Genomic DNA, 14,782 nt, shown 5'->3' with positions numbered 1-14,782 from the left:
GTATTTCTGTGTGTCAGATTTTCAGAGCTCTTTGGCTGCATCTCTTGCCAAGTAAAAAGCGCCCTCTCCTTTAGGTCAGAGTCCTGTGTTTTCATACTGAAACCAGACATTACACTGGAGTGACTGGAGTCACTTAGTATCTAGCATAAAATCTGATAAACGATAAAGCCTCCATGATAAAAATATTTTATTCACAAACATATCACTGGCATTATCACTAATGGAAGATAAAACCAAAGCCTGTAAAATCAACTTCATAAATAATGTTTGTTTTTCTATTCCATGCAGTATATGTAAATAAAAAGAAAAATATAATACAAGATCAAATCATGATGAACACATGTTCTGATTAAATGATGTGGATTTATATAAAAATTTCCAAGTGTCAGAGCATGAAATCATGCTTCTACAAAGGAAAGACTTGAACAATACTTCAGGCAAATGAGCAATACTAAGTATTACAGGGTGTACACAAAGGTCATTCTTAGCAGATAACAATAACTGTTGGACAGTAACAAACAAAACCTATTAAATGATGAAGTACATTACATGTACAGAAACATGAACATGCATTCTAACACAATGGTAATTGCGAAACATAATTTGTGGGGTTAATCCCAGAATGTACCAAGTGATAAAAATATCTAAGGTTTTGATACCGTCTGGTACTAACCCCACACATTGTATTGCAGATTCATTCTAGGATTGTTTTAAGCAAATCTGTTACCATGTATCTTTTCTTCCAGATAATGATAAATGAGCTATTAATTCATCTGAACATGCCTTAGAGGCTCACACATACATGTATGTTAGTAATTTAGCAGAATATGGCTTTATTTTCAAACAATCAATACAATCACAGATTCACAGTTTTGCTCCACTGGAGCTTGTTGCTGGGCTCACTGGAGTCTATAGTTTGGCTGGCCCTCTGTTAATAGAGAAGATGCAATATTATGGTACAGAAATTTAGAAAAAACAACTTGTCCTTAAAATTAAAAGCTGCAGTAAAATACCTTCCACTTGGCCTCAGCCTGTCTTTTGATTCATAGATAAAATAAGCCTGAACATAATTATAGTCACCTATCTCAGCATGATGATCGTTCTTTATGCCATTGTGTTTGCTATTTGTTAAGTCATCTCATAGTCTTAAAACAATTATTCCCTTCCTTAATGCCCTGCCTAAAAATCTGGATCAGGTAAACAGGCATACCCAAACTTGTTACATCATGCAAACACTGGGATGATTAATTGCTAAGCTCAAACAATTAAACCTAAAATAATTTGAAAGCTGATCAAAGTGACTGACCGTGTGGTGAGTTCGTGTACATGGCATTGTTGTCTCCAACCTGTATGTGGTGTTCGTGCTTGTGGATGTGCTGGTGGACCTCGTAATGGTTGTGGGTGCATCTGGGACCAGCATTCGGGCATGGGCATCTTGCGCCTGGACCACCTGTAACAAACCAGTGATGAGACATGATATTCATTACTAACAACACTAAAGTCATCACAGGAATTGATAAGGACTAAGGACCCTCAATGGTAATATCTTTCACAGAGGGGGCAATTTGAAGGTTAACAGCCAATTTGGGTAACTATGCGAATATGGACCAATAGCAATAAAAATGTTGCTCTCAGATTATAATCATGTTCTGTTATTTAATTTTATTTATTTACACATGTAAACCTTTTTACATACAATATATTTATACACCAACCAATTTTTCAGGAAGAGGAGATGACCATAAAGATATATATTATTTTTATGTTTCTGTCAGTTTCTGGCATTGTGTACAACTACTCAAACCCATCTTAATGAAGCAAAAGCAATGCCAATACAGCTCAAACTAAGTTTAGTAAGGTCAAAACATGATTCATATGAAGGGTTGGGGGTGACAGTTCTTCAAATGGGTACACACATGTAAGGCATCAACCAATTTCTGTTAAATAATAATCATTATTCATGACTTAAATTTTAAAACATATTTGTCAATGGAGGCAATTATGGCAGAAATGGTCACAGAGTTATTGTTCTTAAAATACGTAAAGTCACCATCAATTAATGTTCTAAGTTTCATTTACTTCTATTGAAAGCTTTTGAAATTCTGCAATAAAAACTAAAGCCATTGAAAAATTAATCAATCATTCAATTTTCATTATTTTCTCTCAGTACATAGTGCTAAAACAAATTGTACTCGTATTCATATCAAGTTGATAAGATTTGGTCACAAAGTTATGGTTCTTGTATTACACTGAAGTTCGTAAAATGACATATCGATGCTTCAACTGATGCTTTCAATTCAGTCCTGCAAGATAACTCTCGATAGAACAGATCTCAATCGTCAAAACAGCCGAAAATGTTACTTTTGTGTTAGTAAAACATCAATTTTCGAATGTAAATATGAAAAGCTTTCATCAGATTTTTTGCCAGAATACTTATATCACTGGTTTCCACACATGTGGCAGAAAGTTATAGAAATAATTAAACTTATTTCATGCACAATTTACGTGTCTCTCACAGTCAACTTCAAAACACTGGCTAATGGTGGTAAAAGACTAAACAATTCAGACTGATTCATTGTCTATATACCTGCTGTTGATGTCGATGATGGCAATGATGATGACAACGTTGACGTTGATGATGATGATGACGATGGTTTCTTAGCCAGCTGAGCTGCACACACCTCCATCTCATCACCTGAAGGACATTGGCAAAGGTGAAATAATATCAAAAATATATTTACTTATCCCTTCTGACTCAATACATGTAACTACTTACATAAGGAGTTGGTTATGCAAAGAATTATTTAATGATATTTAATAAAACAACCTAAATTTTAAATGTATTATTTCGCTGGAACTCGTTTGTGCATTTGAAAATATTCCGCATATAGATATGTGATAATTCATTGTTGTAAATAGTCAAATCATTCTTTAAAATAAATAGTTCTCAAGAAAGTACAGCATTATTTCTTGAATGCAGTGTGAAAACATTTTTTGGTGCCATTTGAAGCGATAAAAGATTTATTAGAATTTTAAATATTGCAACAAGATAAGGTTTCCATGGTGCTACAGAAGACGGTCTTCAACGAGAGAGGTAATTGTGTGATGACAATAAAAGAGTAGTTTCATACAGGTTCTTTTTGTATCTTTGCCCATGGGCAAGATAAGGATTTCCAGCATGGCCAAATTTTTGGATCTTCTTATCTGAATTGGGAGAAGGGAATATTTTAAATGTTTATTAAGTTATTGCCAAGTAAAACAAGTTTGCAGAATTTTCTTAAAATGTCAATAGTCAGGAGTTAACAGTCATTAAAGCCAGAACAGTATGCTTTACTACTAGTACACATATGTATATTGTCAATGTTAACCATGGTACAAAGTTTCATGGTATTGTTCTTTGATATTAAGTGAAACCATATTTTTCATCTGAAGGTCACCAACTTTTGACCTACTGATCTCAAGATCAAAAGGGCCATTTTCTGGTCATGACCAACCTGCATATCAAGTATGAAGTTCCCTGAGTCCAAGTGTTCTATAGTTATTGAGTGGAAATGAAGAGTGACAGATGGACTTACTGATGGACAGGGCAAACACAATATGTCTCCCAATGAATTGTGGAGACAGAATAACTTGATTGGTTATTAAATCATGGTCACGTTTTTGCTTTTTCAAACTATGACAATAATTAAAGCCAGAGTAATTGGTAGTGTTAGATGTTCTGTCAATTTTTCGAAATGTACAACATTAAACAATCAACAATTCGGAAATAATTCTAAATACGCTTCCATTCTAAACATGGGTATAAAAAAAACAAATATGTTTATTGCAATAACTTTAATGCCATTTTTTATATCTCAAAGCTGGCCAAATATATGGAATGACGAAGAGAAATTAAAAAAATGAATGAAGTATTTCTTAGCACATTCATAGAACCAATAAGGACATAAGATGCTATGACTCAACAAATGATAATCTGATTATGTAGTTTTTTAAGTACATGTAAAATAATGATTAAAAAACTTGATAATTGAAAATCATAATCGTTAATTGCCGATGTTGGTAGCCCATTAACAATATTTCAATTGTATTTCATAAGCTAATCATCACTAAAAATGGGCCTTGCTGTACATGTGCTTATTGTCTCTGGCAACACGAGTACCAAGTTAAACTTAAAGCTAATGAAGTTCTAGAGACCTTCGAATCTTAATGAAAGTTGAGCTAGTCTATTTTCAATTTCTTTTTTCAAGATATCATAATAGACTTGATGTCCTCATCAGCCTTGTCATCAGTGGATTTGTACTTGAGCACAAACTTGATACCAATAACAATACATAGTTTGTGAATCAAGGTCAATAACTATTGCTTTTATTAATGTCGAGTTATGCCCTTTTATTGACTGGAAATTACACAACAACAATGGATAAGAGTTGGCATCTACTAACAGTGGTCATGTAATGGCTTTTCGGGTTGTATACCATACCTGTTATTGCACGAGAAAATGTCCATTCTCTTTTATCATTAACAGTTAGTATTCCCTTTTTCTCTAAACAGTACAGATAGCGGTTGACACTAGTTCGTGATTGTCCAAGCTTGGTTCCCTGGGCAATGTCCTTAGCCTTTAAGGGGAGAGACTGTTTCATCATGAAGTCATTTATTGACTGTAAAATATCTGCAAACAATTCATACATTAATGTTTTAGATATAACGGACAATAAGGTTTATTAAGATGGAAAACATCTGAATTCCAATTATTTGTCACAAATCAACCATATTAGTTCTTAGAATTCTTTCTTCTATACAAGACATTGAAATATTTTTCAGAGCAATTTTTACTAAAAGCAATGGCCATAACTTTTGTTTGACAAAGTGAAATGTCACAAATTGTAGGTGCATCATTTCTCAAGATAAATACATTCCTATAAAGATTATTGTGAGTAAACTAGGTTCAATCCTATTCGATCTTCCTTACATGCAACACAAGAATTTTCAGACCATTTTTTACTAAGTCAAGGGCCAAATCTCTTGTCAGACTAAGTGAAATATAACACAAAATGAAAGTGGACAATTTCCCATGATGAACAAAATTTCTATGAATTTCCAATTGTTTAGTTGCAATACTTTTGGAGCTTCGTGTGGTACAATATTTTTCAGACCATTTTTGAAAAGGTCAAGGACCTTAACTCCTCTAGACAGAGTAAAATGTCGCAAAAATTGCAGTGCACAATTTCCCATATTAGCCAACATTAGCATGACTGACCTATATACTGCCTGACTTCTGGCGAATCACAAGGAACCAAGGACTTTTCAGAAATGTGACGTTGAACAGTACCTGCAAAAAATATAGTAATTAAAGTCATATTGTTTAATTTTTAAGTCATGATTTTAATGAAAAATTCAAAATTATTACAATACATACTGAAAAGGGAAATTCAATCAAATTTAACTATAAGCCATAAAAATATAATAGTTGGTCTCAAGAAATTAAACACCTGCCCTTACTGTTTGTATCAAAATCCATTTGCTTATACAAGTACATTTAAAAAAAGATTCAAGGCATTTAAAATTATGAAAATCAGTATGTATAAAAATAAGGTTTCTATCATATCAGAAACCCCCTTCTCCCTGTGTTTAGCCATCACTGAACTATCTAACAACACCTACTATTTGATCTGACAGCCACTGCCATATCCATGCTGCACTTCTCCATTGCCCTTTGATGCCTGGGCCCTGTGGCCTGACCCCCTCTAGCCTCAACCCGGGGCAACTCTCTGCTGTGATTTGTCCCCTCTGTAATAAAATAATCATTATTTCAATGTATCTCTGTTTACTCAGTTGCAGACAATAATTTATATCGTAAAATCTATTTACTAAAGAGAACATGTTTTGTAAATTTGTTTATAATAAATTAATTACATGTCAAAAAGAAAAGACCAAAACAAATTCCTGTTTTTGTATCCACAAATATTGAGGATTCAAGGAGCACACACTTTGATGTCACAAATAGGCACTTCACCTTTACTTTTAATTAACCTGAAAAACTGGAAGTCAAGTCACCATCCACCTCAAGGCTACTTAGTTGGTTACTTAGTTGTGTTTGATATGTGTGCTCTGAAAGAAAAGATGTACCATGGTTACAAAAATGCAATAACATACACCTACTAGTAAATTTTGGAAGCATAAAAACAATATTTAATAAATTGAAAGGGAAAAAATATGTTTTTATGCATGTAACTGTGTTTAAATAAGTCATAACTATTGAGTTAATTTAATTTTATGATAATTGTTTATTTTTTAGCCTGTTGGAAGCCATAATTTTTTTTAGTAAAGGCTGCAATGACCTTGAACCTTTTGACTTACTATGAGCAATGTACATAATAAAGTGATATCTCTACAGTACATCAAGTCGTTCAAAAGAGATTGAAACGTGTGATGCTGACGCCAAACAAAATCATCCTTATGTTAATGTGTCTAACTCACCTGATTTCTCAGCATTCTCTATAAGGATATATTTTTGGTTGATAATCATACATATATCATTGTTGACAAATGTATTCAGCACATTTTGTGTAGCAGTTCTCCGCTTTCTCAGATGTTTGTTTCTCAGGCAGATTTCATCTAGACTTAAAGGAACATGCTCTGTACTTAATGCTGTGAAAATAATGCCGGTCAACTCTGAAAATAAAGATGATATTATCTCTAACAAATACAAGACAGAAGAGACAATTCCTGGAACACATATTTACCTTTTTGATACTAGCACCATACTTGCCTATATTTTACAAAAAATAATGGCAAGCATTTTTAGAATAATTTAACAAATAATTTTTTACTTAGGACAATGTTTAATTATGTTTACACTTTGATAAATCAATATTTTTTTTCGATAAATTCAAAAGACAAGTAATTTCTTTAACTAAGGCTTCATAATAATAATACAAAAACAACACAATACAACATTCAACTTTTTGTAATGATCTTACTTTCAACATCATCTTGCTTTTCCATCTTTTCACTGAATGTCTGGAACAAAAGAAGATTGAAATATAATACAAACAGCACAAACTTAAAAAGTACTGGTAAAGGCTAGATTTGTGCTGAATTGTTATGATGATCATTTCCATGGAATAGATTGTATGTAAGTAATCTGGGCAGGTTAGCTCAGTTGGTAGAATAGCGTAGCACCTAACTTGCAATCTGACAGTGGCTAGCAGATTTGATACAAGAATCAACCACATACTAAACTTGTAGCTGGAATGAAAAATTAGTGTGGTTCATGTATGTATGATGGATTGGACAGGCCTAAAACTGAGTTAACGGGCTATTTTTAGACCAAGTAAATTTTTTTACAAATTAGATGCATTTTTACTATTTTTGTTGCAAATTTCTTTAAAAAAACAATTAACAATCTAAACAAATGACCCACAATCTGAAATTAAAGCTCAAGCTGGATTTCATGATTAATCCTGAATGTTACTTTCCCTGCATATGATGCAATGATGATTAAACCTTCCTCTAACACTGAATCTAGAAACTGTCATTGAATAAAAACAAGACATAATCATACATATACATCAATTTTGATTGTCACATCTACAATTAATTAATACACAATTTCATCATTAAGATATGACCTTGGGTTTAATATGCTAGTGACAATTTGGCCATGTAACAACTGATAACAAAAACATTGTGGTGTTCAGATACACATATATATATATATATATATATATATATATATATATTGTAACGTGTGACGCAACAAACACCAACAGATCCCTTCAGAGAAAAGCATGCTCAACCCTGAAGGGGTCCACTGGTCTTTATATACACTAAACTTTCTATCCACACGGAACCCAGGCTTTGCTAATTTGCATATTACCAACCATGTAAACATATGTTCTATGTATGTACTTCTGTCTATAACGGAATGTGATACTATGAACACACATCCGCCGCCTACAGCGGACCGTTACATTATTATGAACGCTTATCCGCCGCCTACAGCGGACCGTTACATTTTCGCCTCTGAGTCGTGGTCATTCCCACAGTTGCCAACATCCGACCGCTGCCACCACCATCATTTGTAAAGTAGGAAGTAACAAACACCAACAGATCCCTTCAGAGAAAAGCATGCTCGACCCTGAAGGGGTCCACTGGTCTTTATATACACTCAATTCTCTATCCACATGGAACCCAGACTTTTGCTAATTTGCATATTACCAACCACGTAAACATACGGACTATGAACATACTTCCGTCTATAAAGAAATGTGATACTATGAACACACATCCGCTGCCTACAGCGGACCATTACATTATTATGAACGCTAATCAAACGCCTACAGCGGACTGTTACAATTGACTTATGAGCGCTTATCCGCCGCCTTCAGCAGACCGTTACAATATATGTATATATAAATATATATATATATGTGTGTGTGTGTGAAGTAGAAGGTAAGATCTATTTTAACTTACGATGATAAGTATAAAGATCATAAACATTAAGCTCTAAAAAATTTTAATGGTGGAAAACATGTTAATTCACTCACTTTTCCCATGTGTAGGTGTAAACCCAAGCAGAGATCAAGCCAGGCAATTAGGCGCCCTCCGATTTATCTTAAAGCAGATCTCTTGATCTGTTCTGGCCAGCATATTTGCTTACTTAAAGCTGCACTCTCACAGATTGCACATTTTGACAACTTTTTTATTTTTTGTCTTGGAACGAGCAAATTTTTGCGAAAATCCATGGAAACCAGTTATATAAGACTGCTTACAAAAAAGCAGATCGCGGATTTTTATATTTGTGTTCAAAAATTGATGTTTATGCATTTTTCTTAAACCGTTAGTAATGGTTTAAGCCATAAAACATTAATTATCGAACGGAAAATGGAAATCTGCGATCTGATCTTTTGTCAGCAATCTTTTATCATTGGCAGACATTTACGCAAAAATTTGTACGCGAAAAATTTGTTCTTTCCAAGACAAAAAAATAAAAAAAGTTGTAATACTTTCTAACGGAAAGAGGGGTTTTGGAAGGTGTTAGGTCTCCTTTATAACACTACAGATCTGCAGTGTGTGAAGCCCGTGGATCAGAACCAGCTACCCGGTAAGCTCAGTTGGTTTGATCTCCATGCTACTGTTGCGGTGGTCATGGGTTCAAGGAGCGCACTAGGCACACTTTCCTTAGCTTCAATAATGAGCGATCTGGGATACTTTAATGAGCGATCAGGGATACTTTTTTATTATTTTAACATTTCTTATGTATCCCTGTAACACTACAACTCTCTACCATTTAACACTGTGCAAAGAATATATAGTAATATTATGCATCAATGTTGAATAATAATGACAAAATTGTTCAATACATATTGGACAGTGATCTAAACTGGATTGAATTTGTCAATAGAGTCGTTATTTTCACACTAAATATATTCTTGGTCACGAATGCCGTTTTATACATGTACATAACCCGTCAGATTTGTCCCAGATTTACAGATATCGGGATACTTGATAAACAATCGACACATGTTACTGTTTTATGATATATGAACATGTTTTTTTGGCGTTATGACATAAATAAAAATGTGTTTAATAGTAGGCAATAATATTTTTCATAGAAATTTGAATTTACACTGCTGGGATGTCTATCTATCTATCTATCTTCCATTAATGTCAAAACCTACTGGGGACCTAGACATTTGCGCATCAAACTGCAAGAATGTTAGTAAAAGTTGTGAAAGAAACAGTACTTTTTAAAAACAAAGTTAAAAAAAGGAGGTACAGATTAGGTTTAAAAAGTAAAAGAGTCTTGATAGCTCCTAATGGCGAGACATGATCAATCTGGCAGACAGCCTGATTGAACTGCTCCAGGGTATGGCAGGCCACTTTGTTGGGTGTTAGGCGTAGCACCTAACTTGCAATCTGACAGTGGCTAGCAGATTTGATACAAGAATCAACCACATACTAAACTTGTAGCTGGAATGAAAAATTAGTGTGGTTCATGTATGTATGATGGATTGGACAGGCCTAAAACTGAGTTAACGGGCTATTTTTAGACCAAGTAAAATTTTTTACAAATTAGATGCATTTTTACTATTTTTGTTGCAAATTTCTTTAAAAAAACAATTAACAATCTAAACAAATGACCCACAATCTGAAATTAAAGCTCAAGCTGGATTTCATGATTAATCCTGAATGTTACTTTCCCTGCATATGATGCAATGATGATTAAACCTTCCTCTAACACTGAATCTAGAAACTGTCATTGAATAAAAACAAGACATAATCATACATATACATCAATTTTGATTGTCACATCTACAATTAATTAATACACAATTTCATCATTAAGATATGACCTTGGGTTTAATATGCTAGTGACAATTTGGCCATGTAACAACTGATAACAAAAACATTGTGGTGTTCAGATACACATATATATATATATATATATATATATATATATATTGTAACGTGTGACGCAACAAACACCAACAGATCCCTTCAGAGAAAAGCATGCTCAACCCTGAAGGGGTCCACTGGTCTTTATATACACTAAACTTTCTATCCACACGGAACCCAGGCTTTGCTAATTTGCATATTACCAACCATGTAAACATATGTTCTATGTATGTACTTCTGTCTATAACGGAATGTGATACTATGAACACACATCCGCCGCCTACAGCGGACCGTTACATTATTATGAACGCTTATCCGCCGCCTACAGCGGACCGTTACATTTTCGCCTCTGAGTCGTGGTCATTCCCACAGTTGCCAACATCCGACCGCTGCCACCACCATCATTTGTAAAGTAGGAAGTAACAAACACCAACAGATCCCTTCAGAGAAAAGCATGCTCGACCCTGAAGGGGTCCACTGGTCTTTATATACACTCAATTCTCTATCCACATGGAACCCAGACTTTTGCTAATTTGCATATTACCAACCACGTAAACATACGGACTATGAACATACTTCCGTCTATAAAGAAATGTGATACTATGAACACACATCCGCTGCCTACAGCGGACCATTACATTATTATGAACGCTAATCAAACGCCTACAGCGGACTGTTACAATTGACTTATGAGCGCTTATCCGCCGCCTTCAGCAGACCGTTACAATATATGTATATATAAATATATATATATATGTGTGTGTGTGTGAAGTAGAAGGTAAGATCTATTTTAACTTACGATGATAAGTATAAAGATCATAAACATTAAGCTCTAAAAAATTTTAATGGTGGAAAACATGTTAATTCACTCACTTTTCCCATGTGTAGGTGTAAACCCAAGCAGAGATCAAGCCAGGCAATTAGGCGCCCTCCGATTTATCTTAAAGCAGATCTCTTGATCTGTTCTGGCCAGCATATTTGCTTACTTAAAGCTGCACTCTCACAGATTGCACATTTTGACAACTTTTTTATTTTTTGTCTTGGAACGAGCAAATTTTTGCGAAAATCCATGGAAACCAGTTATATAAGACTGCTTACAAAAAAGCAGATCGCGGATTTTTATATTTGTGTTCAAAAATTGATGTTTATGCATTTTTCTTAAACCGTTAGTAATGGTTTAAGCCATAAAACATTAATTATCGAACGGAAAATGGAAATCTGCGATCTGATCTTTTGTCAGCAATCTTTTATCATTGGCAGACATTTACGCAAAAATTTGTACGCGAAAAATTTGTTCTTTCCAAGACAAAAAAATAAAAAAAGGTGTAATACTTTCTAACGGAAAGAGGGGTTTTGGAAGGTGTTAGGTCTCCTTTATAACACTACAGATCTGCAGTGTGTGAAGCCCGTGGATCAGAACCAGCTACCCGGTAAGCTCAGTTGGTTTGATCTCCATGCTACTGTTGCGGTGGTCATGGGTTCAAGGAGCGCACTAGGCACACTTTCCTTAGCTTCAATAATGAGCGATCTGGGATACTTTAATGAGCGATCAGGGATACTTTTTTATTATTTTAACATTTCTTATGTATCCCTGTAACACTACAACTCTCTACCATTTAACACTGTGCAAAGAATATATAGTAATATTATGCATCAATGTTGAATAATAATGACAAAATTGTTCAATACATATTGGACAGTGATCTAAACTGGATTGAATTTGTCAATAGAGTCGTTATTTTCACACTAAATATATTCTTGGTCACGAATGCCGTTTTATACATGTACATAACCCGTCAGATTTGTCCCAGATTTACAGATATCGGGATACTTGATAAACAATCGACACATGTTACTGTTTTATGATATATGAACATGTTTTTTGGGCGTTATGACATAAATAAAAATGTGTTTAATAGTAGGCAATAATATTTTTCATAGAAATTTGAATTTACACTGCTGGGATGTCTATCTATCTATCTATCTTCCATTAATGTCAAAACCTACTGGGGACCTAGACATTTGCGCATCAAACTGCAAGAATGTTAGTAAAAGTTGTGAAAGAAACAGTACTTTTTAAAAACAAAGTTAAAAAAAGGAGGTACAGATTAGGTTTAAAAAGTAAAAGAGTCTTGATAGCTCCTAATGGCGAGACATGATCAATCTGGCAGACAGCCTGATTGAACTGCTCCAGGGTATGGCAGGCCACTTTGTTGGGTGGGAGGTTGTTCCAATGGAAGACAGCTCTTGGGAAGAAAGAGAATTTGTAGTAGTCGGTGATGGCAGATATTAATCTGTAAGAGGAGCTGTGATCATGTCGAGATGGTCTTGTTAGTGGGATAAGGTAGCCAGAGATAGGGATTGCTATAAGGTTATGTGTTATTTTGTACATAAGAGAAAGCCTGTTATCTATTCTTCTATGATCAAGCCTACACCACTGTAAAGACTGCATCATGTCTGTGACACTGGATGTTTGTCTAAAGTCATGTTTGGCCTATCTAGCAGCCCTACGTTGGACAGATTCGTGTTGGTATATGTGGGTATCAGTGAAAGGACACCAAACTGTTGAGCAATATTCAAGCTCTGGGCAGACAAGAACTTTGTAGGTAGAAGATTTCAGTGGTTCAGAGTGTACCTTAATGTTTCTCCTCAGGAAGCCCAATGTGTTGTTTGCCTTCTTAGAGATGTGATTTATGTGTGTGTCCCACAATAGATCTGAGGACAGATTAACACCAAGATATTTTGCTGAGGATACAGATTCTAGTAAGCAATGGTGAAGAGTGTACTGTGTTGGAATTGGGGTTTTTGTCCCTTGTTATGTGGCCCTTGTTATGTGAACGACTTGACATTAAGATGGGTTAAATTCCATGTACCATTCATAGCTCCAATGTTCAAGTGTGTCAAGATCTTTTGGGAGAATTTCTGATTGTGTTGCTGTTGACAGAGTCAAATAAATGGCAGTATCATCAGCAAATAGTCTGACTTTGGATTGAACAAACTGAGGAAGGTCATTAATGTTGACTAAGAAGAGAAGTGGCCTCAGTACAGATCCCTGGGGGACTCCAGATGAGACAGGTATGTGGTGTTGTTAGTAGTTTATACTCCGGGTCCCGGAGTGAGCACATTGAAGGGTCCCAGAGTGACAGTTCAAACACTGCACACCTATCCCGGACAGAACCAGTACTAGGTGCCTTCACCTCTGCAAGGAACTGACCATTTCTGTACATGCTAGGGGCAGTGGTACAGTGTGATTGGTCGTAGAAATTATTTCATAACCAATCACAACAGAAGTGAACTGGTCCGCCCAGGAATCGAACCTGGGTTGTACGATTCAGAGTCCAACGCTCTACCGATTGAGCTAACCGGGGAGACAGGTATGGGTTCAGTCTGATGTTAAAATAGGGTCAGTGGTGTGTACATCACGTGATCATGATTGTGCAGTCTTGGGATTTCCCAAATTATTTCGGAACTTCTCGGCTATTTTTATTGTTGTTGTAGTGTGTGTGGGTTAGAATCAGCCGCCCGGTTAGCTCAGTTGGTTAGAGCTCCATGCTAGTGTTCTGGCAGTCGAGGGTTCCAGCCCCACACCGGGCGCACTTTTCCTCCCAGGTTTACTTTACTGGTGGCAGCGGTTAAGGGCAGGAGTGCCTCCATCAGCCTAAAAGGTTAATGGGGGGAGGAGTGTAGTGCGTGTGGGTTAGAACCAGCCACCCGGTTAGCTCAGTTGGTTAGAGCTCTGTGCTAGTGTTCCGGCGGTCAAGGGTTCGAGCCCCACACCGGGCGCACTTTTCCTCCCAGGTTTACTTTGTTTTCAATAAAAATGGCCCAGGTGTTCCAGATGATGGTGGAATTCTTGAGTCTGCCATAGTAAAAAAATCTTCAAAAAAACTCGTCGCCATTTAGGTAGACTACACTCCTCGGAGGTGTATTAAACTGGCGGAAAGAGTGCCTGGATCAGCCATAAATATTAATGGGGGAGGAGTGTGTGTGGGTTGGAACGAGCCGCCCTATTAGCTCAGTTGGTAAGAGCGCCGAGCTAGTGTCTCGCCTGTCTTCGGTTCGAGCTCTAGAAGATTACATATTACCTGGTTCATTACTGCCTACATTTGTTCTACTGTATGAGTAATTGAGTTTGTACAGGGATATCTGATATATATTGGGTGAACACAGACCTTCAAAACACTTCTATGTACAGTCTTCAGCAAAATAAGACCGTATTCATATCTTCTAAGTCATTGATTTTAATTTTTTATCTAAAAACTTACTTGTTTTATTTTTGTTAAAGTAGGGTCATTGGTGTGTACATCACGTGATCATATATGCAGTCTTGGGATTTCCAAAATGTATTCGGAAGTCCTCGGCTATTTTTATTGTTGTTTTC

General features: G+C 35.6%; 1 protein-coding gene across 1 annotated transcript; it reads right to left on the bottom strand.

Moving 5' to 3' along the window:
- Positions 1-172: 172 nt before the first annotated feature.
- On the bottom strand, positions 173-14,781 carry LOC128231443 (uncharacterized). Its single transcript, XM_052944274.1, has 10 exons — positions 14,667-14,781; positions 6,981-7,020; positions 6,478-6,672; positions 6,031-6,108; positions 5,662-5,787; positions 5,258-5,329; positions 4,481-4,669; positions 2,588-2,695; positions 1,307-1,450; positions 173-928 (listed from the first exon to the last, which is right to left on the bottom strand). The coding sequence occupies exons 2-10, from the start codon at positions 7,003-7,005 to the stop codon at positions 900-902; spliced, it is 966 nt and encodes a 321-aa protein (XP_052800234.1). The 5' UTR covers positions 7,006-7,020; positions 14,667-14,781; the 3' UTR covers positions 173-899.
- Between the last annotated feature and the right edge of the window lies 1 nt (position 14,782).

The sequence above is a fragment of the Mya arenaria genome, chromosome 4 (assembly GCF_026914265.1).
Source record: "Mya arenaria isolate MELC-2E11 chromosome 4, ASM2691426v1".
Lineage (NCBI taxonomy): Eukaryota > Metazoa > Mollusca > Bivalvia > Myida > Myidae > Mya > Mya arenaria.
The sequence above is the reverse complement of the archived record's forward strand: the minus strand, read 5'-3'. Positions and strand labels throughout refer to the sequence as shown.